This window comes from Dipodomys merriami, unplaced genomic scaffold, assembly GCF_024711535.1.
Source record: "Dipodomys merriami isolate MVZ:Mamm:240054 unplaced genomic scaffold, mDipMer1.0.p SCAF_121, whole genome shotgun sequence".
Taxonomy (NCBI): domain Eukaryota; kingdom Metazoa; phylum Chordata; class Mammalia; order Rodentia; family Heteromyidae; genus Dipodomys; species Dipodomys merriami.
In genome coordinates, this window is record NW_027202505.1 from 1,665,287 (window position 1) to 1,688,487 (window position 23,201).

Below are 23,201 nucleotides of genomic sequence, written 5' to 3' on the forward strand. Positions count from 1 at the left end.
CCAGGTTCAGGGAAGAGCTTTATTGCTTCCGTGAGGGTTCTCTGGCATGGCTTCCAGTCTGGTTAAGGTCCTTGGGTCTCACTTCCTTTCTGGTTCAGGTTAAAGGCAGAACCCAAGGACCTGACAGTCTCATTGTGGAAACCCAGAACAACTGACAAGTTGGTCAGTCCAGGGGCAATGTCCTCTGATCAATACAGCTAGTAGGGGAGAGCCATTCCCATCAGGCTGAGCTGGGCCTCCCTTCCTGAGCCTGACAAAGTTCTGCTCTATTTTGTTGGCTCCAAGGGATGGTTCCAGGGTTTCCCTGTGGGACATCATGGGGGCTGGTGAGTGGGCAAACCTATCTTCTTCCCAAGGGAGGCCAAACAACATCATGGGCTGGAAGGTGCTGGCATGAGAAGCTGCCCACCTCCTTGTGGCTCCTGAGTGGGGCACAGGCTGGACATGGCACTCCTACCCTTGAGAGCTCACTAGTACCACTGCCTGATGAGCCCTCTAGAGGGCCTCTTTCTGCAAGGCAAATGGCCCAATCTTGACATTTCCAACCTTATTTAAAAATAAATTATCCCTCCCCTCCCCCTACCCAAATTCACGAAATGATAATACATCAAACACTGATTTAGAGAAATGATTCCAGCAGCAGCCATGCGGCCTTGTGTCCCACTTCCTGCATGCTGAGCCTGCTGGGCACATCCGGGGCCTCCTGGCCCTCTGGCTTCACAGACCCAGACTAAGAGACCAAGAGCTGGTCTCTGAGGCTGGCCTTGAACAGACATAGCTCTGGCTGCTTTGCCAAGGCTTCACTGCTCCTGGGGCCCCTTGGCACTGTCCTTCTCTGGGTCTGAAGACTCAGGCACGGATGGCTGTTCCTTTCTCCTGGTGGAGCTTGAGCCTCTATGGTCAAATGCTGGGTCCACTCAGATGCCACTGCTTAGGTCAGTGATGACACGTGCTTTCACTAGCTTCCGCAGAAACTCTTTCTCTCGCTGGATGTTATGTGTCCAGGACTGGAAGGGAAGAGACAGAGATGTGATTATGTAGGCAGTCCAGGTGGCTGCTGGGACAGAGCCCTGTCAGCCTCTTCAAGTCACCACCCTTAGAAGCTCTGTGATTGTGGAAGCCTGCAGGTACACACTTGTCATCTGTTGTGCCTACAAATCAGGATGACCCTGCTGCAGGATGCCCTATCTGTCCTTACTTCTTCTTTTTTGTCAGTCATGGGGCTTGAACTCGGCCTGGGTGCTGTCCTTGGGCTTCTTTTGCTCTACCACTTGAGCCACAGCTCTACTTCTGGCATTTTCTGTTTATGTGGTACTGAGGAATGGAACCCAGGGCTTCATGCATGCTAGGCAAGCACTCTACCACTAAGCCACATTCCCAGCCCTGTCCTTACTTCTTAAGATGCAGGATAACCCTTAGTCCCTCACTATCATCACAGCAGAACTGTGCCCTGACTTCTTCCAAGTCTTAGGTTGTCTAAGATTCCCAGTCCTCTAGGTCTCAGGAAGGATCTTGTTTCCTCACACTCCTACCCACAGCTCTGCTGGCAGTACTTTGGTTCTAAACACCCTAAGGGAAAGCAGGTGAGTCACTCAAATCCAACAACAAGGGGGTGTGGAATCATTCTCTGACCTGATGCAATCTCTCTAGGCCTAGGGCAACTGATGAAATTCTGCTTCTCACATCACAGGAACTAGGGAGCTTGAGGAACAGAGCCTAATCTCTCTGTCTCTCCCTCCCTCTTCCCCCTTCTCTCTGTGTGCCCTGTGCCTGGATGCTGTCCTTGAGCTTTTCTGCTCAAGGCTAACACACTACTACTTGAGCCACTTTTAGGTTTTTGTGTGTATGTATGTGTGTTTTGGTGTTTAATGGGAGTCTGATAGACTATGGACTTTCCTGCCCAGGCTGGCTTTGAACTGAAATCCTCAAATCTCCGTATCCCGAGTTGCCAGGATTACAGGTATGAACCACTGGTGTTTAGCTAATCTTCCCTTTTTAGAAATTATTTATTTATGTATTTATTTTTATTTTGGTCACTTGTGGGTCTTGAACTCTGAGCCTGGGTGCTGTCCCTGAGCTCTTCAGCTCAAGGCAAGCACCCTGTGGCTTGAGCCACAGCAACACTTCTGGTTTTCTGGTGGTTAACTGGAGATAAGAGTCTCATGGACTTTCCTGCCTGGGCTGGCTTTGAAGCATGATCCTCAGTTCTCAGCCTCCTGAGTAACTAGGATTACTGCCATTAGCCAAGAGCACCTGGCTTATTTATTTTGAGACAGGGTCTTGTTATGTAGTACAGACTATCCTTGAACTCAAAATTGTCCTACCTGAACCTTCTAAATGCTGGGATTACAGATCTATGCTACCATTCCCATAACTGTCAAGTAATAATTACATATATTTATAGGGTACAATGTAATATTTTAATATATCTATGTTGTAGAATAATTCACACATTCATCACCTTTATAACTAAATTTTTTGTTGCGAGAACACGACTATAGCTCACAAGAAGGTATTGCATATTACAAAGTTGCTAGAAGAAGTTATTATTGTTAATGTAGAAATGACAGGCAAGATGCTTGCTGGGCAGGCAATGAGCCCACAACTGGGTCTCTATTTCTAGCCTAACTAGCTTTTTTTTTTTTTTTTTTTTTTTGGGTCCGGTCGTGGGGCCTGAACTCTGGGCCTGGGCGCTGTCCCTCAGCTCTTCAGCCCAAGGCTAACATTCTACCACTTGAGCCACAGCGCCACTTCCGGCTTTTTTCTTATGTGGTGCTGAGGAATCGAACCCAGGGCCTTGAGCATGCAAGGCAAGTGTTCTACCACTGAGCCACCTTCTCAGCCCCCTAGCCTAACTAGCTTTGCCGGTGGTAGATTCCTGTAGGAATAGCTTTGGTCTCCAGCTACTGCTCTGCATCTTCTCTCTCTTCTCATGTCAGGAGAGAATGCTTAGCACGTAGCCTCTGCAGTCCTAGCATGCCTTCGCTCACAGTTCCCTATGGCACCTATACCAGGGGAACTGCTCTCACCACATCCCGTCATAGCCTCACTGGTCCCTCCAGTGGCCACTTCTCACAGTGTTAGTGTCCTGTGGGAGAGACTTAGGAGGGCTCCCTAACCCTGTCCAGTGTCTATGGATGTAGTGCACAGATGGCTATCAGTGAGCCAGGAAGAGGCCTTCAGCATACACTAAGTTGGTCTTCCCTTGATCTTGGACTCCCAAACTCAGGACTGTGAGAAATACATTTCTTGAAGATTTTTTTTTTTTTTTTTAGGAACCAACACAACTTTTATATTATTGAGCTTTATGTACAAAATCATTTGATTTCAAATAAACATTTAATGTAAAAACAAATGTTCTTTAAACTGAATTTCTTTTACATCTACTGTACCATTCAAATGCTTTATCATCTTACATGATTTCTTCTTGAAGATTTTAAAAGCCAAGTGGACTATGGTATTTTGTCATTAATAGCCAGAACAGACCAAGATAAACTATATTAAAGTTTGATAAAATATATATAGTAACTGAAGCTGTGGAGGGAGATGTAAATTTGGAGACTAGAGTAAGAAGATAAAGCCTTAGCTAATATTGATTCTTTTCTTTATCTTTTTTTCTGGTCCTGGGGTTTGAATTTAGGACCTGGGCTCTGTCTCTGAGCCTGTCTGTGCTCAGGGCTAGCGCCCTTGAGCCACAGTACCACTTCTAGCCTTTTCTGTTTACATGGTATTGAGGAATTGAACCCAGGGCTTCATGCATGCTAGGCAAGCACTCTACCACTAAGCCATATTCCCAGCCCAACTAATATTGATTTTTAAGGGGTAGATCAAAGCGAGAAATGAAAAGGCAAATGAGAGAGGAGGGCGAATTAAAAAAAAAAAAGAGAGATAGAAATGACTAACTCAGAAGCCTGAGCAGAAGGAGTGGTCAAGGACAGAAACAACTGTTCCTGAGAGATCAGAAAAGACCAGTTCTAGCCAGGTGCCGGTAGTTCATGCCTATAATCCTAGCTACTCAGAAGGCTGAGATCTGAGGATCGAAGTTCAAAGCCAGTCCAAGCAGGAAAGTCTGTGAGACTCTTATCTCCATTTACCACCAGAAAACTGGAAGTGGCGCTGTGGCTCAAGTGGGAGAGTGCTAGTCTTGAGCTGAAGAGCTCAGGGACAGCGCCCAGGCCCAGAGTTCAAGCCCGACAAAAAAAAAAAAAAAAAAGACCACTTGTCCACTTGTGTCCACTGGATTGGGCAGCCTTGAGCTAGGCCACTGGTGACCTTGTGAGAAATCATGTCAGGTAGGAGGGGGGATGAAGGGCTGAGTGGCAGTAAGGAGTACAAAGGACCCGAAATGGGAGCCAATCAAGCTCCTTGTACAGCTTCAGCTTTCTTACTGGAGGAGGGAGGATGTCTGGGATCTTGTGAAATGTGAGGCTCAAGAAAAGTATGGTAGAGCTGGAGGGAGGCAGGTAAGGAGACTAATTAACAGTAATGAAGTAATGAGGGCTGGTGAGGACCAGAGTCCTGGATTCACAGAAATACAGATCTGCACTGATGAGGGATTTCTCTTCCAGCCACTCCCGATGTGCTTTGAAAAGCTGCTCAGGGCACCTGCCCATGATCTCTAGGCTCCAGGCTGGGGTCAGTGGGAAGCTGTGGCAGAAGTTAAGGTATAAGAGAGTTCAGTTTCTACGTGGGATCTTCACTGTGGAGAAAGCTGCCAGGAGAACTGGCACCTTAGGAGTACCTATGTACGGGCAGCAATTGTAGGCAATAAATAGCACCAGGGCTTGGTTCCAGAGAGGAGGTGTGGAGTGAGGCCCTTTCTGGGATGGATGAAGTGATGTTCCTTGGAGGGAAGGCAGGGATCATAGAAAAGGATGATGTGAATTGGTACCAAGGCTCAAATACGTTGCTAGAGTGCAGTAAGGAGGGGCCAGGTACAGGGCAAGGGCAGAGAAGGCATCATGGCAGGAGTCCAGCTCCAGAAAGGCAGTGTGGGTTTATGGGGAGGTTGGGAGTATAGGATCTTGTTGGTCAAAGTCCTGCACGCAGCATGAACTGACAGTGACTGCTTAGCTAAGGGTAGGCAGGGCCTTGGAGTTCTGGGCAGCCAGAGCAACTGGCTCATCCCATTACCGTTCATGTGTCCGCATGCAGTCAGAGCCTGTCCTCTGTGCTGGAAGCCCCCTCCCTTGGCTCTGCCGAGGAATGCCCCCAAGCCCAGGCCCGAACCTCTTTGATGGCTGCCATGCGCACGGTCTCATAGTAGTGCAGGGGTGCATTGGGTGTGCTCATGTCATAGCCAAAGCCTGCGACAGCCACCTCATCACAGCCGTGTAGTGCCATGGTCACTGCTACACTGCCAAGGGTCGGGATGTTCTGGAGAGAGAGAGGAGAGGAGGAGTGTAGTCCCACTGGAGGGCTGAGATCTCACATGAGCTCCTCAGAGCTAACTCAGCTCCATTTCTAAGCCCTCCTCCCCACAAAACTACTTCCCGGGATTGTCAACCACCCTGCCACCTCTTCCTTCCTCACCTCTGCCCAGTCCTCCTTCTCCTCCCTCTTTCAAGAATCCACGTGTCTTACCCCCCGGCCCATGAGGCCATTGTTGAAGGGTAGTCCGATGAGGGTGAAGGCGGCCTCTTGGATGAAATACGGGTTGAGGATGCGAATCTCTGGAGGCTCCTTGGGCACTCGAGTGGCCACAGATTTCCAGAAGCCATCTGATGCACTCTGTAGACACAGTGTAAGAGGATATGAGCCGGGCACACAGCTGACTGTGGTCCTAGGTGAGTGGAAGGAACCCAGTATGTGTACAGGCAAGTGAGAAATGGGTGGGCGATGAGGCACAGAAGGGTGGTTGGGGCCTCTGGTATAGGAAGGCCCTGGCATGTGAGGGGCTGTGAGATGTGTGACAGAGACATGGTGAGTGATGGTGAAGGGTGAGTATCTGGCTGGCCCAGTGTGGAACAGAGGGTACGAAGTGTGCTGCAGGGCAGGGCATAGGGGCTGCACGCTGTTGGGAGTGCTATTCTGGTTTGAAGGGATTCTTGGCCCAACAGGAAGACATGAAGGTCCAGCTGTCCCGCCTCCCTAGGGTAGCAGCTGGGGGGCCCACCAGGAGCCTGTCCCTCTCGCCTATCTGCTCTGCTGAACTCGCCTCCTTCCCCTCCTGCTGTCTCTCCTGGCACTCAGTCAACTTTGCTAAAGTAGACCTGAAAAATAAAGACAGAATGTGAGCTAGCACACAGGACAGCAAAAATACCACCCAGATCAGATCCTAGTTCTGTCACCGACCAGAGTTTGGTGACTTCAGCATCTTTAGCTGTAGAATGGGATCATTTCTCCATCAGAAATCTTGGTCCCAAACTGGAAAAGTATCAACTCTGAAACCTCCAGGGTCATGGCTCTTCTCCTTTTAACCCTCTCCTTTCCTCTTACCTTGCCCACAGACACTTCAGGTCACCCAGTCTACCCAGAATGAATTCATTTCAGTACTCTGTTCTGCATTTCCTAAATACCCAGTCTCTGCCCTAGACTGGGAAGTCCTGACCTTGGGGTCAATCCATCCTTCCCCTTTTCTTTCTTTTTCTTTTTTTTTTGTCAGTAGTGGAGCCTGAACTCTGGGCCTGGGCGCTGTCCCTCAGCTCTTCAGCTCAAGGATAGCACTCTACCACTTGAGCCACAGTGCCACTTCCAGCTTTTTCTGCTTATATGGTGCTGAGGAATCGAACCCAGGGCCTCTTGCATGCAAGGCAAGCACTCAACCACTGAGCCACCTTCCAAGCTCCATCCTTCTTTTCTACTTTCACATTTGAGCTCCTAAGTAAAGCCAAGGGCTCCAACAAAACTGTGATTTCCTGCAAACTTATCATCTGCACAGAAAACACAAAAGAATTAATTAAACTTAGAGTGGTTTAGTATACTAAGAGGAACTGAGTTATAAAAATAGGAGAACCCATTTGTAGTCTAACAACAAAGCCAAACACTCAGCAGTAAAGTTCAGAAATTTGTGAGGCCTATAAGAAGAAAACCATAATCCTTTATTGAGACAATAGACGATCTAAGAAATGCGTGTGACATGTCATATTCTTAGATGGGAAGTCTAAATATAATTACAATACTAACTCTACCGAGTATAAGTTTTTTTTGGGGGGGTCAGTCATGGGACTTCAACTCTGGGTCTGGGCGCTGTCCCTCAGCTCTTCAGCTCAAGGCGAACACTCTACCACTTGAGCAATAGCACCACTTCTGGTTTTCTGGTGGTTAACTGGAGATAAGAGTCTCACAGCTCATTACAACAATGAGATGTGCAAGTCGTAATGTTGAAAAATGAACTTTACAACTTTGGCTGGTGTGTGTGGGGGTGATGGGAAAGGATGGAAAGGGGAAACAAAGGAGGAGGCAACAATGCTTGATAAGAAATATACCCCTCTGTACAGTATTTTCACAATAAAAAAAAAAAGAGTCTCACAGACTTTCCTGTCCAGGCTGGCTTGGAAATATGATCCTCAGATCTCACTCTCCTGAGTAGCTAGGATTACATGTATGAGCCACTGGTGCCCAGCTAATGTATAAGCTTTAAGAACAATAAGGGGCTGGGAAGGTGGCTCAGTGGTAGAGTGCTTGCCTTGCATGCATGAGGCCATGGGTTCGATTCCTCAGCACCACATAAGCAGAAAAAGCTGGAAGTGGTGCTGTGGCTCAAGTGGTAGAGCGCTAGCCTTGAGCTGAAGAGCTGAGGCACAGCACCTAGGCACAGAGTTCAGGCCCACAACTAGCAAAAAACAAAAACAAACAAAGAACAATTAAAAAAAGATTCTAAAAAACGTATCCAAGCTGAGCACCTGTGTAATCCTATTTATTCAGGAGGCTGAAATCTAAGGATCAAAGTTCAAAGCCAGGTCAGGAAGGAAAGAAGACTCTAATCCCCAATTAACCACCAGAAAACTAGAAGTGGTACTGTGGCTCAAAGTGCTAGAGTGTTCGTCTTGAGCTGAAGAGCTCAGGGACAGTGTTCAGGCCCAGAGTTCAAGCCCCATGACCAACAAAAACAACAACAATAATAAAACATATCCAAAAGAATTAAAAGGTAAAACTAATACCCTTTAATTAAAGGTAAAACTAATAATTACCCTTTAATTAAAAAGTAGGTATTTAAGCAGGATGCTGGTAGGTCATAGCTGTAATCCTAGCTACTCAGGAGGGGATTTGAGGATTATGGTTCAAAGCTAGCCTGGGCAGGAAAGGCCCTGAGATATTTATCTCCAACTAACCACCAGAAAATCAGAAGTGGTGCTGTGGCTCTAAGTAGTAGAATGCTAACCCTGAGCAGAAAAGCCTAATGACAGTGCCTAGGCCCATGACTGACCAAAAAAAAAAAAAAAAGGTGTTGGTATTATAATTGTGCTTAGTGCAGCAATGATACCCAAGATTACTGGAAGCCGGGTGCTAGTGGCTTACCCCTATAATCCTAGCTACTCAGGACCAGGAGGCTGAGATCCGAGGATTGAAGTTCAAAGCCAGCCTAGGTAGGAAAGTCTGTGAGACTCTTATCTCCAATAAAACCCTCAGTAAATTGGAAGTGGCGCTGTGGCTCAAGTGGTAGAGTGCTTGCCTTGAGCTGAAGAGCTGAGGGACAGTGCCCAGGCCCAGAGTTCAAGTCCCATGACCAAAAAAAAAAAAAAAAGATTATTGGAAGATGTTAAATAGAAGTGCAGGTTATAATAGAGCCAGATCTACCACTGATAGAAACAAATGATACAGATTTGCCACCTGAGGAAAAAGATTCGCCTTGCATGCCTGAGGCCCTGGGTTCGATTCCTCAGCACCACATAAGCAAAAAGAAAAAAGCCGGAAGTGGCGCTGTGGCTCAAGTGGTAGAGCGCTAGCCTTGAGCTGAAGAGCTGAGGGACAGCACCCAGGCCCAGAGTTCAGGCCTCATGACTGGACCCCAAAAAAATTTTTAAAAAAAGAAAAGAAAAAAATCCTGACATGGGGGTGTGTAATCTGAGGTCCAGGGGAGGCTAATGCAGGAGGATATTTCCTTCTCCGTTGCCTTGTTTTTTTTTGGTCTTTTGTAGCTTTTGTTTTTTTTTCCCCCCCAGGGCTGAGGACCGAACCCAGGGCCTTGTGCGCGCCGGGCGGGCACCCTTCCGCTGGGCTAAACCCCCAGCCCCGGATATTTCCTTCTCTAATACCCTCCCTCTCTATCCTAGCTAACCTCTGCCTCTTGCTCTTTTTCCTGACCTAAAACAAAATAGTCTAAGGTATAAGTGAACACGAACCTTTTTGAGATGATGAAATAGGGAGTTAAGATCCTTAGTCCTGGGATGCAGCTTTAGTTCCCATCATTATTGTGTGGAGACCTTGGGCTGGGTACATAGTAGTTGCCTTATGGACAAACAGGAGCACTATTACTATTACTTGTGGCTTACTGTGAGAACTAAACAATGTTCTTCAGGTTGTGTGTACATCAGTGGTATACTATGCTCCTGTACACCACAAGGCTAGGCTACTGTTTCTGTAGCCCAGGGCCCAGCCTTGCAGGGGCAGGGAGTGGTTACTGAGGGGACATGACATCTATCTGAGGCTCCATGTTCCCTAACTAGCCTCAGGAGCAGTAAACAGTTTCCCACTAGTCAGGACCTCTTTGTCTTCTCTGCTTCTGCCTCTACAGGGCCCTAGCCACTCCCTCCATGTGTTGTCCATCTCCATGGTAACATCTTTCTCTGGCAGATACTTTCTGTTCTCCATGGGTCAGCTCAAAGGATAGGCCCTTGGGGCTAACTTGGACCTCAGCCCATCAGACTGAGCGAGCAGGTACCAGTTCGGGTTGCTGCCATATCCCTTCTAAGGGTGTCTGGAAAAATGGGTGTGTGTGAGGTAAAGGTAGGGGTAGCAGAATGCAGTGGGAATGGGGGGGGCAGGGAGAGCAATGACCAAACCCTTAGGCAGCACTGGGGAGAAGCACCTTCTGAGGTGTGGCCAGCCTTGGATAGATGTCCAGGAGTGGCAGGTGCCAGCCCATGTTAAGCATAGCACAGCTTCATCCCTTCTGCAGAGCCTGGCAGGCTCCAACAGTTCACTGCCTGGGGCTCCTGCCTACGCATGCCCCCACACACCAAGGAAGACAGCACAATGGCTGCTCAGGAGAAGCAAGGAGAGAAGGAATAGGTACTGCTAAGGGCTGTGTGAGGCTTGAGGCTGGTTTCACAGGCATTATGTATGTCTCTTCCTTTCATACACTTCATAGGTTCAAATGAGACATGTTCAGTCACCCAGCCTGCAAGTGTCTGAGCCTAATTGAAACCAGGTTGTCCTAGCTCCAAGACACCATTTCTGTCATTTTTACTTTCCACCTCAGGAACTAGAGGGCTTGGAATAAAGAATAAGGGACACCCCTCCCCTGCCTTGCAAGAACTCTAAGGCGAGTCAGAGGTCGCTCGGTGCCCTGCCACCCATTTTATGGAGGGAACTTGCCAAGATGCACACACAGCCATGAGTGTTACATTTAACTCTGGAACCTGGCTCTTCCCATATGGGGCCTCCTCACCGAAACAAACATTCTTGGCCTTCCCATAACAAAGGGCTCATATTTAACCACTAGTTGAAACTGGAGGAAATTAGCTTATTATCTCAAATCTCTTTAGGAATCTGAAGAAAGCTCTAGTGGGGAGGGGCAGCCTCCTGACTCTTCTCATCTTTAATCTTTCCTGGAAGGAGAAATGACTAGTTTGACTTGAGGACGTAGAATGTGTCTTGCTTATGGCATGAGGTGAAAGTTTCTTACACATACATACATGCAGAGACTTGCATCAGGTGCTTGCTCATTCTACACATTGTGCCACACCCCCCACTTCTGGCTTTTTGCTGGTTAATGAGAGGTAAGAACCTTAGATGTGTCTGCCCAGGCTGACTTCAAACCTTGATCCTCAGATCTCAGCCTCCTGAGTAGCTAGGATTACAAGTGTGAACCACTGGCATCTGGTTCATGCCATATCTTTTAAGTCTCAAGTTCCTCTTACATGAAATTGAGATGACAAAGACTGACTTCCCAGAGAATTGAAGGGATTACATGAGATGCTGTATGTCCCCCCCCCCCCCCCCAGGGCTGAAGACAGAACCCAGGGCCTTGCGTGCCAGGCGGGCGCCCTTCCACTGGGCTAAACCTCCAGCCTCATAGATGCCGTATGTTTTATAGCATCTAGCACAGTATTTGGTACTCAGTGAGAGCTCAATAAATCTTACCTATTATGACTGAGTCTTGCAGAAGCTCAGAGACTGAAGCAGGGAGTGTGGTAGGTGATGTTAGCCACCACAGAAAGGCCAGCACAGATTCACACCTATATGGGGCCACACCTGAACACATCCAGACCCTTGAGGAGGGGAATCCGGTTTTCCATTTGGCTCCTATAGGTAGGCAGTGGGTACTGGAGGCCTTCCTGCTACTAAGTAACACTGCCAGTCCTATGCCATAAGGCTGCAAGTTCCAATGTGGCCTCAGGTCTCTCACATTTCCTTTTTCTCACCAACTGAACACCACTGGGAGGCTCGTTAGGCCAGTCAATGTTGCTGACCCTGAAGGGTCACACCTCTCCTCAAGGAAGCTGAAGGCTGCATTCCTTGTCACTCCCTCCTTCTCCAGGAATGTCTCTGCCTCAGTCAAGCATGGACCTGCTCCTCTGTGTGGATCAGCCAGCATCCTGTTCTGTTCTTGTCAAAACAGCCAGGGGTAAGAGTAGGGGAAGGTGTAGAAGGAAAGGAAGAAAATATATGCCAGGCTCCTCAGAAGGATTCTGTCCCTGAATGGGCCTGGGGGACAGATATAACCAAGGCTGACTTTCTGGGGCCATGAATAGGGCAGATATATTCACTCTTCATATTGTTTACTGCTAGTCTTAGGATAGACCACCAGCTTTCCTGAGGTCCCTCTATCTTGCCTTCCTTGCGTGGGTCTGACCTTGACGCTCTCAGGTTTATAGTCCTCAGTGGCTCTCTACTGCCCTCAGAGACAGTCTGCACTGACAGCTAAGAGTATAGGTCTGAGTCTGAACCTTGGCACCCCAACAACTGTGCCCTCAGGCAGTTCTTCATGCTTTCTAAGTTTCATTATCCTCACCTATAGAATAAAGGTAATGATACTAGCTCCAACTTTATCATGGTTTTATGTCCTGACAGCTAAAGTCATGCATATAAAGTGTTTGGCTCCAAGTCAGCTCTTGTTAGTTTCTGCTATTATTAGTCTTAGGATAACATCCAAGCTCCCTGATGTGACTGACGCTGGCTTACAACCCTCTTCCTTCTCCCCACTATAAACCAGCTACAACACCATATCCATGTGGAGGCAGGGACAAAATTACAACTAGGTGTTCAAATATCAAATGTCTAAAACTTAAAACTCTTGGTCTTAATTAAGAATCCAGGCTGGGGGCTGGGAAGGTGGCTCAGTGGTAGAGCACTTGCCTTGCATGCCTGAGGCCCTGGGTTCGATTCCTCAGCACCACATAAGCAAAAAGAAAAAAGCCGGAAGTGGCACTGTGGCTCAAGTGGTAGAGCGCTAGCCTTGAGCTGAAGAGCTGAGGGACAGTGCCCAGGCCCAGAGTTCAGGCCCCACGACCGGACCCAAAAAAAAAAACAAACAAAAAAACAAACAAAAAAAGAATCCAGGCTGGTTCCAGGGTGGCTCACACCTGTAATCCTAGCTACTCAGGAGGCTGAGGATCATTGTTCAAAACCAGCCCCAGTAGAGAAATCTGTGAGATTCTTGCCTCTAATTAACCAGCAAAAAGCTATAAATGTAGCTCAATGTCAGCCTTGACTGCCTTGAGTGAAAAGCTAAGGGAGAGTGCACAGGCCCTCAGTTCAAGCCCCAGTACCAGCATACACACACGCACCCAAAAAGATTGCAGATATCTGGGTTGTAAATGAAGTTATTAAGCTACTAAATAAAATATAATCTAAGCTTCTTTAAAAATGACTAGGAGGCTCATGCCTATAATCCTAGCTACTCAGGAGGCTGAGATCTGAAGATCTTGGTTTGAAGCCAGCTGGGCAGAAAAGTCTGAGATATTCTTATCTCCAATAAACTATCCAGAAAAAGCCAGAAGTAGAGCTGTGGCTCAAGTGTTAGAGTACTAGCCTTGAACACAGAGGCTCAGGCCCTGAGTCCAAGCCCAGGATTAGCTATATATATATATATATATATATATATATATATATGTATGTATGTATGTATGAATGAGCTGGGTTAGACTTTAGAATTCTGACCTGAGACCTGTATAGGACCAAGGTAGAGTAGGGAGAGTTGGCCACAGCCTACTTTCTGCCCATGACTCCTCCCACTGTTAGAAGTATGCATATACGTAGACTCCTTAACCTCACATCTTCATATCCAAGCTCTACTCATAGCCTCTGCAAAGAGCTCTCCTGGGGCTAAAAGGTGGGCAGAGTTGGAAAGAGTTGGAAGATAGAAGGATGGATAAAAAATGGTAAGGTGAAAGATTTGGAAGTGTCCAGAATCTCGTAATAGCCTCACAAGGGTAGACAGGCCTGGAGTGAGCATTTTTTCCTTGACCTTGCATGTCATTCCATGACAAAAGAGTGGCCAGAGGAGGGCCAGAGCAGACATCTCTGCCCATGTTATTCCCATGTTACCCCAACTTATATACTTTATTATCTTATATTTCACTATCTTTTTTGTGGGGGGGGGGCAGTTGTGGGGTTTGAACTCAGGGCCTGGGCCATTGTCCTTGAGCGTTTTTGCTCAAGACTAGTATTCTACCATTTTGAGCCACATCACCACTACTGGTTTCTGGTGATTAATTGGAGAAAAGATCTGCATGGACTTTCCTGCCTGTACTAGCTTCAACCATGCTCCTCAGATCTCAGCCTCCTGAGTAGCTAGGGTTACAAGCATGGGCCACTAAAGCCCACACTTTGCCAATGCTGTTCTCTGTGGCTGAAACATTCACGTTCAGCTGGCCAACTTCTACAATTGGGCTGGAGGGCTAAATGCATGGCTCAAGTAATAGAGCACTTACCTACCAAGAATAAGGCCCTGGGTTCAAATTCCAGTACTATAAAAATGGGGGAAAAGAGGTTGGACCCTGTAAAGCAGCCTAATTAGGGCCTGAACTTAGTATTGTTTATCTTTCTTTCCTTTTTCTTTTTGTTTGTTTTGGCCAGTCATGGGGCCTGAATTCTGGGCCTGGGCACTGTCCCTCACCTCTTCAGCTCAAGGCTAGTGCTCTACCACTCGAACGATAGCACCACTTCTGGCTTTTTCTGCTTATGTGGTATTGAGGAATTGAACCCCGGGCCTCATGCATGCAAGGCAAGCACCCTACCACTGAGCCACCTTCCCAGCCCTATCTTTTTTTTTTTTTTTTCCCTTCCTCTTCTTCCTCCCTCTTTCTCCCTTCCTTGTGTGCTGGTACTAGGGCTTGAACTCAAGGCCTGGTTACTGTCCCTTAGCTGGTGCTGGTGCTTTACCACTTGAGCCATAGCTCTACTTCCAGCTTTTAGGTAGTTAATTGGAGATAAGTCTCATGGAGTTTCCTGCCAAGGCTGTCTTCAAACAATGATTTTCAGGCCTCAGCCTCCTGAGTAACTAGCATTATAGACATGAGCCATCACTACCTGGTTTTCTGTAAATATTCAGGAAGCCAAGAGATGGTGGTTGAACTCTTCTGACAAAAACTGGCATCATTTCCTTTGTTTAAGACCCTGTTGCTCTCCCTGACAGTTACTCTTGGTCCTGTGGCTTTGCAGACAAGCATGGAGTGGCAAGTCTTGGGTGTTCATTGTCCTGATTCAATTCTTCCAGCAGTGTTACAGGCAGCTATACCAGCAGAAGAGCCTGGTTTCCGTTTCTAACACTGAATCCAGTTCTAAGAAGGTGGAGCTTCCTTTGGATGATGGTTCTTTGTACTGATAATTCTATCTATCTATCTATCTGTTGTTTTCTTCTGGTGTTTTTATAATACAGGGCATACTAGGGAAGTGTTCTACCATTGAGATATATTCCCAGCCCTGTATTTAAGCAGTTTTTTGGAACTGTGCAACAAATGGCACCCTGTTGTCACCATGCGTGTCTTCAAGTGGGCAGATCACATCTCTGAGGCAGTTTACTCTATTTTCTTCCTATATGATTTGTTCATCTCTTGCTCCTTAGCTACTGGGTTCTAATGGTTGTCTCGAAGACTTTCATAACAGCCATTTGTCAAATTTTCTCTCTCTCTCTTTTTTTTTAGTCAGTCATGGGGCTTGAACTCTAGGCCTGGGCACTGTCCCTCAGCTCTTCAGCTCAAGGCAAGCACTCTACCACTTGAGCCACAGCGCCACTTCTGGTTTTCTGGTGGCTTATTGGAGATAAGAGTCTTAGGTTCTTTCCTCCCTGGGCTGGCTTTGACCATGATCCTCAGATCTCAGCCTCCTGAATAGCTAGAATTAGAGGCATGAGCCACCAGCGCTTGTTTTTTTTTTTTTTTTGTACTAGTTTTGGGGCTTCAACTCTGGACCTTACATTATCACTGAACTTTTTTCTACAGGGTTGGAATTATGCTGCACTGTTGAGCTATACCTCCAATTCCAGCTTTTTACTGATTAATTGGAATTAAGAGTCTTACAGCTTTGTTTATGGAGACTGACTTTGAACCGTGATCCTCAGATCTTAGCCTTATGAGTAGTTAGGATTATAGGTGTAAGCCACCAGTGTCTAGTTGTCTATTATGTTTTCTAAATAATAAGTTTCAAATTGTATAGTACAATAGTGTTTGCTGATTTAAATTTATATATGTTAGCAAATTTAATTTATTCTAGTACTTTTGTGCCTTAGAAATCTCTTTCCCTCTTAGAATATGGTATCCTATTTTGCTCAAAATTTCCTTTCGTTATATTTTTACACTTTACTTTTTAGTCTATTTGGGATTTATTTTTATGAAGAGAGGGTCAAAAAACCTTTTTTTTTTGTTTTTGTTTTTGTTTTTGGTCGGTCGTGGGGCTTGAACTCTGGGCCTGGCCGCTGTCCCTCAGCTCTTCAGCTCAAGGCGAGCGCACTACCACTTGAGCTACAGTGCCACTTCCTCAAAAAACCTTTTTGAAAGCTATATTTGGAAAAAGCAAAGAACAAAGAGAAGAGACGGCCAGGCGGACTGTGTGATGCCGACAGACAGCTCAGAGAGGCAGAGCACTGTTTACTTTCCATTTCTTTATCAAGGAGGATCATCTTGGAACTGCAGAAATAAAATGAAACCTGGCAAAGAGGAAAGAAATTCCCAGGAGAGACAAAAAAAAAGATTATTCCAATAGATTCATCTCCCAGGGAAATGAAAGTAGGAGGTAGCTTTGTTAAGAGGAAAGAGACGTGACAGAACCCCAGAATTTGGGCTGGCACTCTACCTTCTCTAGAAGTTACTGCCTCACTCTAGATCTCAGTTTCCATACTTATTTATTTAGATATGCCAAGTATTCTTCAAACACTGCTGAAGAAGCTTGTAGAGATAAGAGACTGCTCCAGTTCCCTCCCATCTCCCAGCCCAGGGGCTTGTAAGAGAACTAAAACAAAGTCCTGCAAAGGGGAGTAGGCCCAATAAGGAGGTGTTAAGCAAGGTACCCAGAGTAAAATACACCTGTTGGGTACAAGGAAGTGGGAAGTCCTTGCTAAACCAGACTGCTGCTCCCATCCCCAAGCTTCTCATTCAGAAATTCTATAGTGAGCCCTCCCCAAATGATGTTTTCAAGTGACATTGCTGCTTCAGGTAGTAGGAACATAGAAAACCTCTTCATCTACACAATGGGCAACTATTAAGCAAGAGAATAAATCAATCACATGGACTAGAGAGAGACCTGACTGGAGGAAAGGAGCTACGATGCTGCTGAAATGATCCAAGTCAGGTCCCTTATTCCCAGGAGGAATGGGAAGAGAAGCAGGAAAAGGAAGAGGAAAAGATTAAAAACTAAGAGGCACAGTGACCAAGAGATTACAGTGATGAAGAGTAGAAAGTAGTGATTACATGATTTTTTCCTTCTCTTTTCTTTTTTTTTTTGGGGGGGGGGTTCTGGTCCTGAGGCTTGAACTCAGGGCCTAGGCATGGTCTCTGACCTTTTACTCAAGGCTAATACTCTATTACTTGAGCCATAGCTCCACTTACAGCTTTTTTTTTTTTTTTTTTTTTTTTTTTTTAGCAGTTTACTGAGTTAAGAATCTCAAGGTCTTCCTGTGGCTTCAAGAGGCTGAGATCTTTAGCCATAATTATAGTGCCTGGCTTTTTTTTTTCTTTTTGTTGGTAGTGAGGATTGAACTGGCCTGTGATTGCTAGGCAGGTGCTCTACCACTTGATCCATAGCTCTTGTCCTTTTTGCAGTGTTTTTTGTTTCATTTGTTTGTTTTTTTTTGGTAGGATCTTGCTGTGTGCCCAGGCAACCCTGGGCCTCAATTCTGTTACGTAGGCTTCCCTATACTTTTGGAGTTCAAGGAGACATACCACTGCACCCAGCTATTGGTTGACATGCTGTCTCACAAACTACTTTTTTTTGGGTCCGGTCGTGGGGCCTGAACTCTGGGCCTGGGTGCTGTCCCTCAGCTCTTCAGCTCAAGGCTAGCGCTCTACCACTTGAGCCACAGCGCCACTTCTGGCTTTTTTCTTTTTGCTTATGTGGTGCTGAGGAATCGAACCCAGGGCCTCAGGCATGCAAGGCAAGCGCTCTACCACTGAGCCACCTTCCCAGCTCCTCACAAATTCCTTTTTCCCCAGGCTGGTATTGAACAATGATCCTTCTATCTTTACCTTCTAAGTAGCTAGGATTATGAGATAAGAGTCACCTTGCCTGGCTACTCATAGGCATATCTATTTGCAGAAAAGGATGGCTAATGCATATGCCATGGTAGGGACCATAAAGTCCTCCTGGTGTTCACAGGGAACATAAAGCATGGGAGTGATGGCTACAAAGGAAATGCTCTCCCAAGAGAGTTCACGGCAGCGATATGGAGAGATGAGATGGGGCCTGTGACCACAGGATATGTAGACTAGACTACATGTGGGCCCTGATTAGAATGTCCCAGGGGTGAGTTGGTGCTGAGGCTAGACTTCTTCCAGGAAGTCTTTGGACCTGAACAGAGTAGAGGCTCAAGTGCAGATGGACATCCAATCCCCAGCTTGGGCCTGCTCCAGTAAGGCCTCACATTCTGGGACCTAGTAGCCCTGTTTGCCCTTGTCTCCTGCCATCTGCTAGGGGCTTTTGACTTCACCTCCTCTAGGCTTGGCCTCTGGCTCCTGCTTTTTTTTTTTTTTTTTGGTCCAGTCATGGGGCCTGAACTCTGGGCCTGGGCACTGTCCCTCAGCTCTTCAGCTCAAGGCTAGCGCTCTACCACTTGAGCCACAGCACCACTTCCGGCTTTTTTCTTTTTGCTTATGTGGTGCTGAGGAATCGAACCCAGGGCCTCAGGCATGCAAGGCAAGCACTCTACCATTGAGCCACCTTCCCAGCCTCTGGCTCCTGCTTTTATGTTACCACATAGGGCAGGTCCTAAAGCCTATACAGAAAATGTTTCATTCCCCAATGCAATGAATTCTTTCTCTAATAACTATACCACTACCAATAATGAAAAGGAAAAAGCATTAGCAAATGCCTTAGAGAATGTACTTGTCCTCTGTGCTAGGTACTTCTCTTTTTCATCTTAATTTCTACATCAACGTTAAAAGATGAGTAGTACACTATTATTGTAGTGGGACTCAATCTAAGGGGAAGGTGGTTTGCCTAAGGTAATTCAACTAGTAAGTGACAAGTCTAAATTTAAACCCAAGTCTGCATGACTCCACAGCTTAAGCTCTCTCTCTCTTTGTTGGTTGGGGGTCTTGAACTCTAGGCCTGGGCACTGTCCCTGAGCTCTTCAGCTCAAGGCTAGCGCTCTACCACTTGAGTCACAGTGCCACTTCTGGCCTTTTCTGTTTATGTGGTGCTGAGGAATTGAACCCAGGGCCTCATGCATGAGAGGCAAGCACTCTACTATGCTGAGCCACCTTCCAAGCCGTTTCTCCTTTAAAAAAAAAAATTAGTCAGGTGCTAGGGGTTCATGCCTGTAATCCTAGTTACTCAAGAAGCTGAGATCTGAGGATCATGGTTCAAAGCAAGCCCAGGCAGGAAAGTCCATGAGACTCATCTCCAATAAACTACTCAGAAAAAGATGAAAGTGGTGCTTTGACTCAAGAGGTAGAGTGCTAGCCTTGAGCAGAGAGGCTCAGAGATAGCATGCAGGCCCTGAGTTCAAGCCCCAGGATTGGCAAAAACAAACAAGCAAGCAAACAAAACAAAAAAAAACCCCTTATTTATTCTTTAAAAATTTGAGATAGGGGTTGAGAAGGTGGCTCAGTAGTAGAGTACTTGCCTTGCATGCATGAGTCCCTGGGTTCACTTCCTCAGCACCACATAAGCAGAAAAAGCCAGCAGTGGCACTATGGCTCAAGTGGTAGAGTGCTAGCCTTGAGCTGAAGAGCTGAGGGACAGCTCAGACCCAGAGTTCAGGCCCCACTACTGACAAAAAAAAATTTATTATTTTTTTAGATAGAATCTTGCTTTATAGCCCTGGCTTGCCTTGAACTCACAATCTTCCTGTCTGTGCCTCCTAAAAACTAGGATTATAAGTATGAACTATTGTACCTGACTTGATTTCCCCTCTTAAAAAATGTAATTGTTCCCAAATTCAGAAACTTCACCCCCCAAGTATGAATGTGAGGCCCTGATTGGCCTCTGTGATCCTGCCCTTCTTTTTTCCCTAGACCTTCCAGGAGCTAGAAGCTCGAGCTTGTGTTGACTGTACATGGGCCAACCCCACCCCTCACCCTTCCCTGGCCCCTGCAGGGCAGGACCACAGCCACACTAACCTAGCCCACAAAGGACTGCTCAGCAGAAGCCAGCTTTCAAGTTTCAGTGTGAGGATGCCTGGTTATCAGGCATTCTGGAGCATAGCAGGAGATGCTGACAGAGACAGGAGGCTGTGGCCTGAGTAACTGGATTAGAGCTCTTTCTTTCACATGTTCTGTCCTCTCCAGGCCCAAGAACCCTTCCTCTGTATAGTGGATAGGCATTCATGGCTTTCATCTAGACCCAGAAGGAAGATGTAAAGGCTGCAGCAGCTGGGAAATTTGACAGCACACATTGACATATCGCTGGCATTGTAATTCTGTTCTGTCCACACAATATTACCAATAATGTCTTCAAGGGAGCATAGCCTCTCTGGGCCTCTGTGCATATTGTTCTTTTGCTTGTAACACCCACATGACTCAGTCCTAATACTTTCTTCAGGCTCAGGTTAGCAGTTCTCTCCAGGAGGATTTCTCCTGTCCTTCTCAGCCTGCCCCCAGGAGAGACTATAGGTCAGAAGCAGTGATGAATTTGAGAATTTCCAGGGACCAGGGTAATACCAGTACCTCACTAATGACAGACGAGCAAGGAATTGAGTAGATGGGGTCAGCTACAGACCTGCATCTGAGAAGTTTCATGGGGACTGAGGACCCCCCCACTAGGGACTTACATACGGCCACCCTTCCTCCCCCATGTCCCTGTTCCTCTCTTCCTCCTGGCCTCACTTCCCTACTTGCTCATACACTGGTGCTCTGGAGAACATGGACTGTTGGGACTTCTTCATCTGCTTGCTGGCTTAGTGAAGGGTCCTGGGACCAGGAAGATAAATGGTCTTTTGGTAACCTGTGCGGAGTTATCTGTGTTCAGTGAATCAGGGAACCAAATAGTTGTAACTGGTGAAGAATAGAGCTCCCACTTGGATAAGCAAATATAGCCAGTCCTCTTCAGGGTGTTTCATTTCCTGTGCCACATCTCCTCTTTTCCCAAAACTCACCAGGATTCCTGGCTACCAGGAAGGTATATGTTATAGGGTATTGTTCACATAGCAAGCAACTGTGACTAAAGGCTAATACCTGTGTCTGCCCTGCTCATCCAGGCCTTGGCTCCAGGACAGAGCTGCCTTCTGCCAGAATTCTACAGGTAAGATTCCAGACAGGTGTAGAGCTGGCCAGCAGCCAGAGGCAGGACAAGTCTGTGTCTGGGCCCTGTGTCGGAACCAGACAGGAGGGGCCTGGAAAGTCAACTTGGCTCACATCCACCTGGGCCTCAAAGGCCAAGGTTGGGCCAACAGATTTCCTGGTGTAGCAAGGTCCTGCTATTTGCTTTCTCTGACTCTAGATGGCTTGCTTCCTCCTTTTCTTCTTTCTTGCTTTCTTTCTCCATTGGATGAACTATAAGTATTTTGACTTCACTTGACTGACCCTGGTTCTTCTTGAAGGAACAAGTAACAGTACTTACCTGGCTGGCCCTGACTCACCTCTGGCCTGCCCTCTTTGTTTGGACTGCCTGGATTTTGCCAGTCTGCCTAGAAGGAAGCAGGGTCTGGTATTCAAGCCAATTCCAAACAGTAACGGGGTAGTGAGGGAGAAAAATCCAATGGGATCAGTGCTCTGTCCTCTATTGTCTCTTGCCCAAGGGAGGCTTGGGGCTTTAACAGGTATCCATGGGTACAGAAAGGGTGTGTGGGTAGGATAGAGGGTCCAGGTAAGAAAGCAGCCTCCAGAGCCCCTGGGGTTGACCAAGGCAGACCCAATGTCCTCCCATATCTCTTCAAAGTACCTACCTGGAGCCAAAATTCAATTGCGCTCAAGGCAAACAAAAGAGTGGGGACATTGGTGTGTCAGGTTCTAGGGTTCTGAGTACAGAGGAGTGCTCCCTTAGTCCCATTTTCTCTGGTGTGGACAGTGGATCACCTCAGGTTGGCTAATGCTACCTGACCACCTTGCTGCTTGGCCCTTTCCTTCTCTCTGGAGAGCTGGGCTGAACCCAGCACAATTCAGCTGCCTCATTTAGCGTAGTTCTAAGGTGGGGGCTCCCTTCCCATTATCCTACCTACATGAATTTCTAGCTATTTTCTGTTTTGCTTGTTAGCTATATGACACTGCCTGTACTTAGCCTTGCTTTGGGAAAGATCTGTGGACTTAAATCAAATTGTATGGAGACCCTCACAGGCAGGTTAAGTTGTTCTGACTCTCAACTTGTCTCTAAATCTCCAGAAAAAACAACCAGCTTCTTACTGCATGCAGAGGGCCATCTGTCATCAATCTCTGGTTAGATGCTTGAGTACTGCAAAAATAAATGATCTGAGCTCACTCCACAGGAACCCTCCCTGGGGAGGGGGTTGGTCCACAGCTGGAGGGGAGGAGATGGAGGATGGACCCAGACAAGTTGGCAGATGTCCCTGTAGGCCCCAAGCTATGGAAATCTCAGGAGATGACCCAGTGGGTAGTCAACTAATAAGCAGTCTGACCCTATTCTGCTACACACATATGCTCCCTAAAGAAATGGTCCCAGGTGCTTGCTTGCCTGCCTAAAACAGTAAATGGAGAATCTGATTATACCTGAAGAGCAGAATCAGACTTAGTGGTGGTCAGTGGTAAAAGTACAAAGCAGACAGAGGCTCAGACATAAGTTTGGGAGTTGGCACCCTCAAGGTGGGGGGTCTGTGGTTCTTACAGAACGGCCTCAGGGCCCCAATAAGGCCTTACTCCCCTGGCTAAGAAAAAGGGAGGGACCTCAGACCAGAGTAAGAGACCTACTTCATAGGTGGTGGGTACATGGAAGGAGAGTGTGAATACTGGGAGAATACTGAAACTGGCCTTTCCTTCCCTGGAGCTCTCAGGTCACTGAAGAGCCCTGGGACTTCTGTGGTCTGGCTAGAGAAGCCTGAGCAAAAGCCTGCCTTTGGGGCATCTAGAGGTAGATAGCAGACAACAGACATGAAGTTCATGAAGCCTGGCCTGGGACCCTGGCATCTTCTTGTTGCTCTATTTGAGTCTTTCAGTTTTGGGTCATTAATGCTTCTTTTGAAGGTTCCTACTTTTTCTTTGTGGGGTCCATGAGATCTGCCTTGGTAGCTGGGGAGTTGGCAGCAAGGCCCCAGGGCAAGAAGGTGATGATGCCAAGGGAGCTCACCACTCTCTCCTTGTAGACGATGTACTTCAGCCACTTGAAGTCTTGCCACTTGAAGCCAGCGAGGACAAAGAGAGAATCACGCTCATATTGCTCAGGCCTCTGCATGGCGCCCTCAGGATATGTGATGCGCAGGGTTGTTTTGCTGCCCACGTCCTTCTCAAAGCCCTTCACTGGTGCAGAGTTCAGTCTACAGAGAGCAGGCCCAG

The 23,201-nt window shown here is 47.0% G+C and overlaps 1 protein-coding gene across 5 annotated transcripts in view; it reads right to left on the reverse strand.

Annotated features, from left to right (window-relative positions):
• Window positions 1–23,201, reverse strand: part of LOC138823648 (CMP-N-acetylneuraminate-beta-1,4-galactoside alpha-2,3-sialyltransferase) — a 184,330-nt gene continuing 161,129 nt past the window's right edge. For 4 of the 5 annotated variants that reach the window (XM_070017098.1, XM_070017095.1, XM_070017097.1 and 1 more), the window contains 4 exons: window positions 22,996–23,182; window positions 5,584–5,730; window positions 5,230–5,376; window positions 1–1,007 (listed from right to left, as the gene is read on the reverse strand). In XM_070017098.1, coding sequence (XP_069873199.1) covers window positions 918–1,007; window positions 5,230–5,376; window positions 5,584–5,730; window positions 22,996–23,182 — 571 coding nt within the window. In that variant the 3' untranslated portion in view covers window positions 1–917. The remainder of the gene's footprint in view (window positions 1,008–5,229; window positions 5,377–5,583; window positions 5,731–22,995; window positions 23,183–23,201) is intronic. The other variant, XM_070017099.1, reaches the window with a different exon arrangement.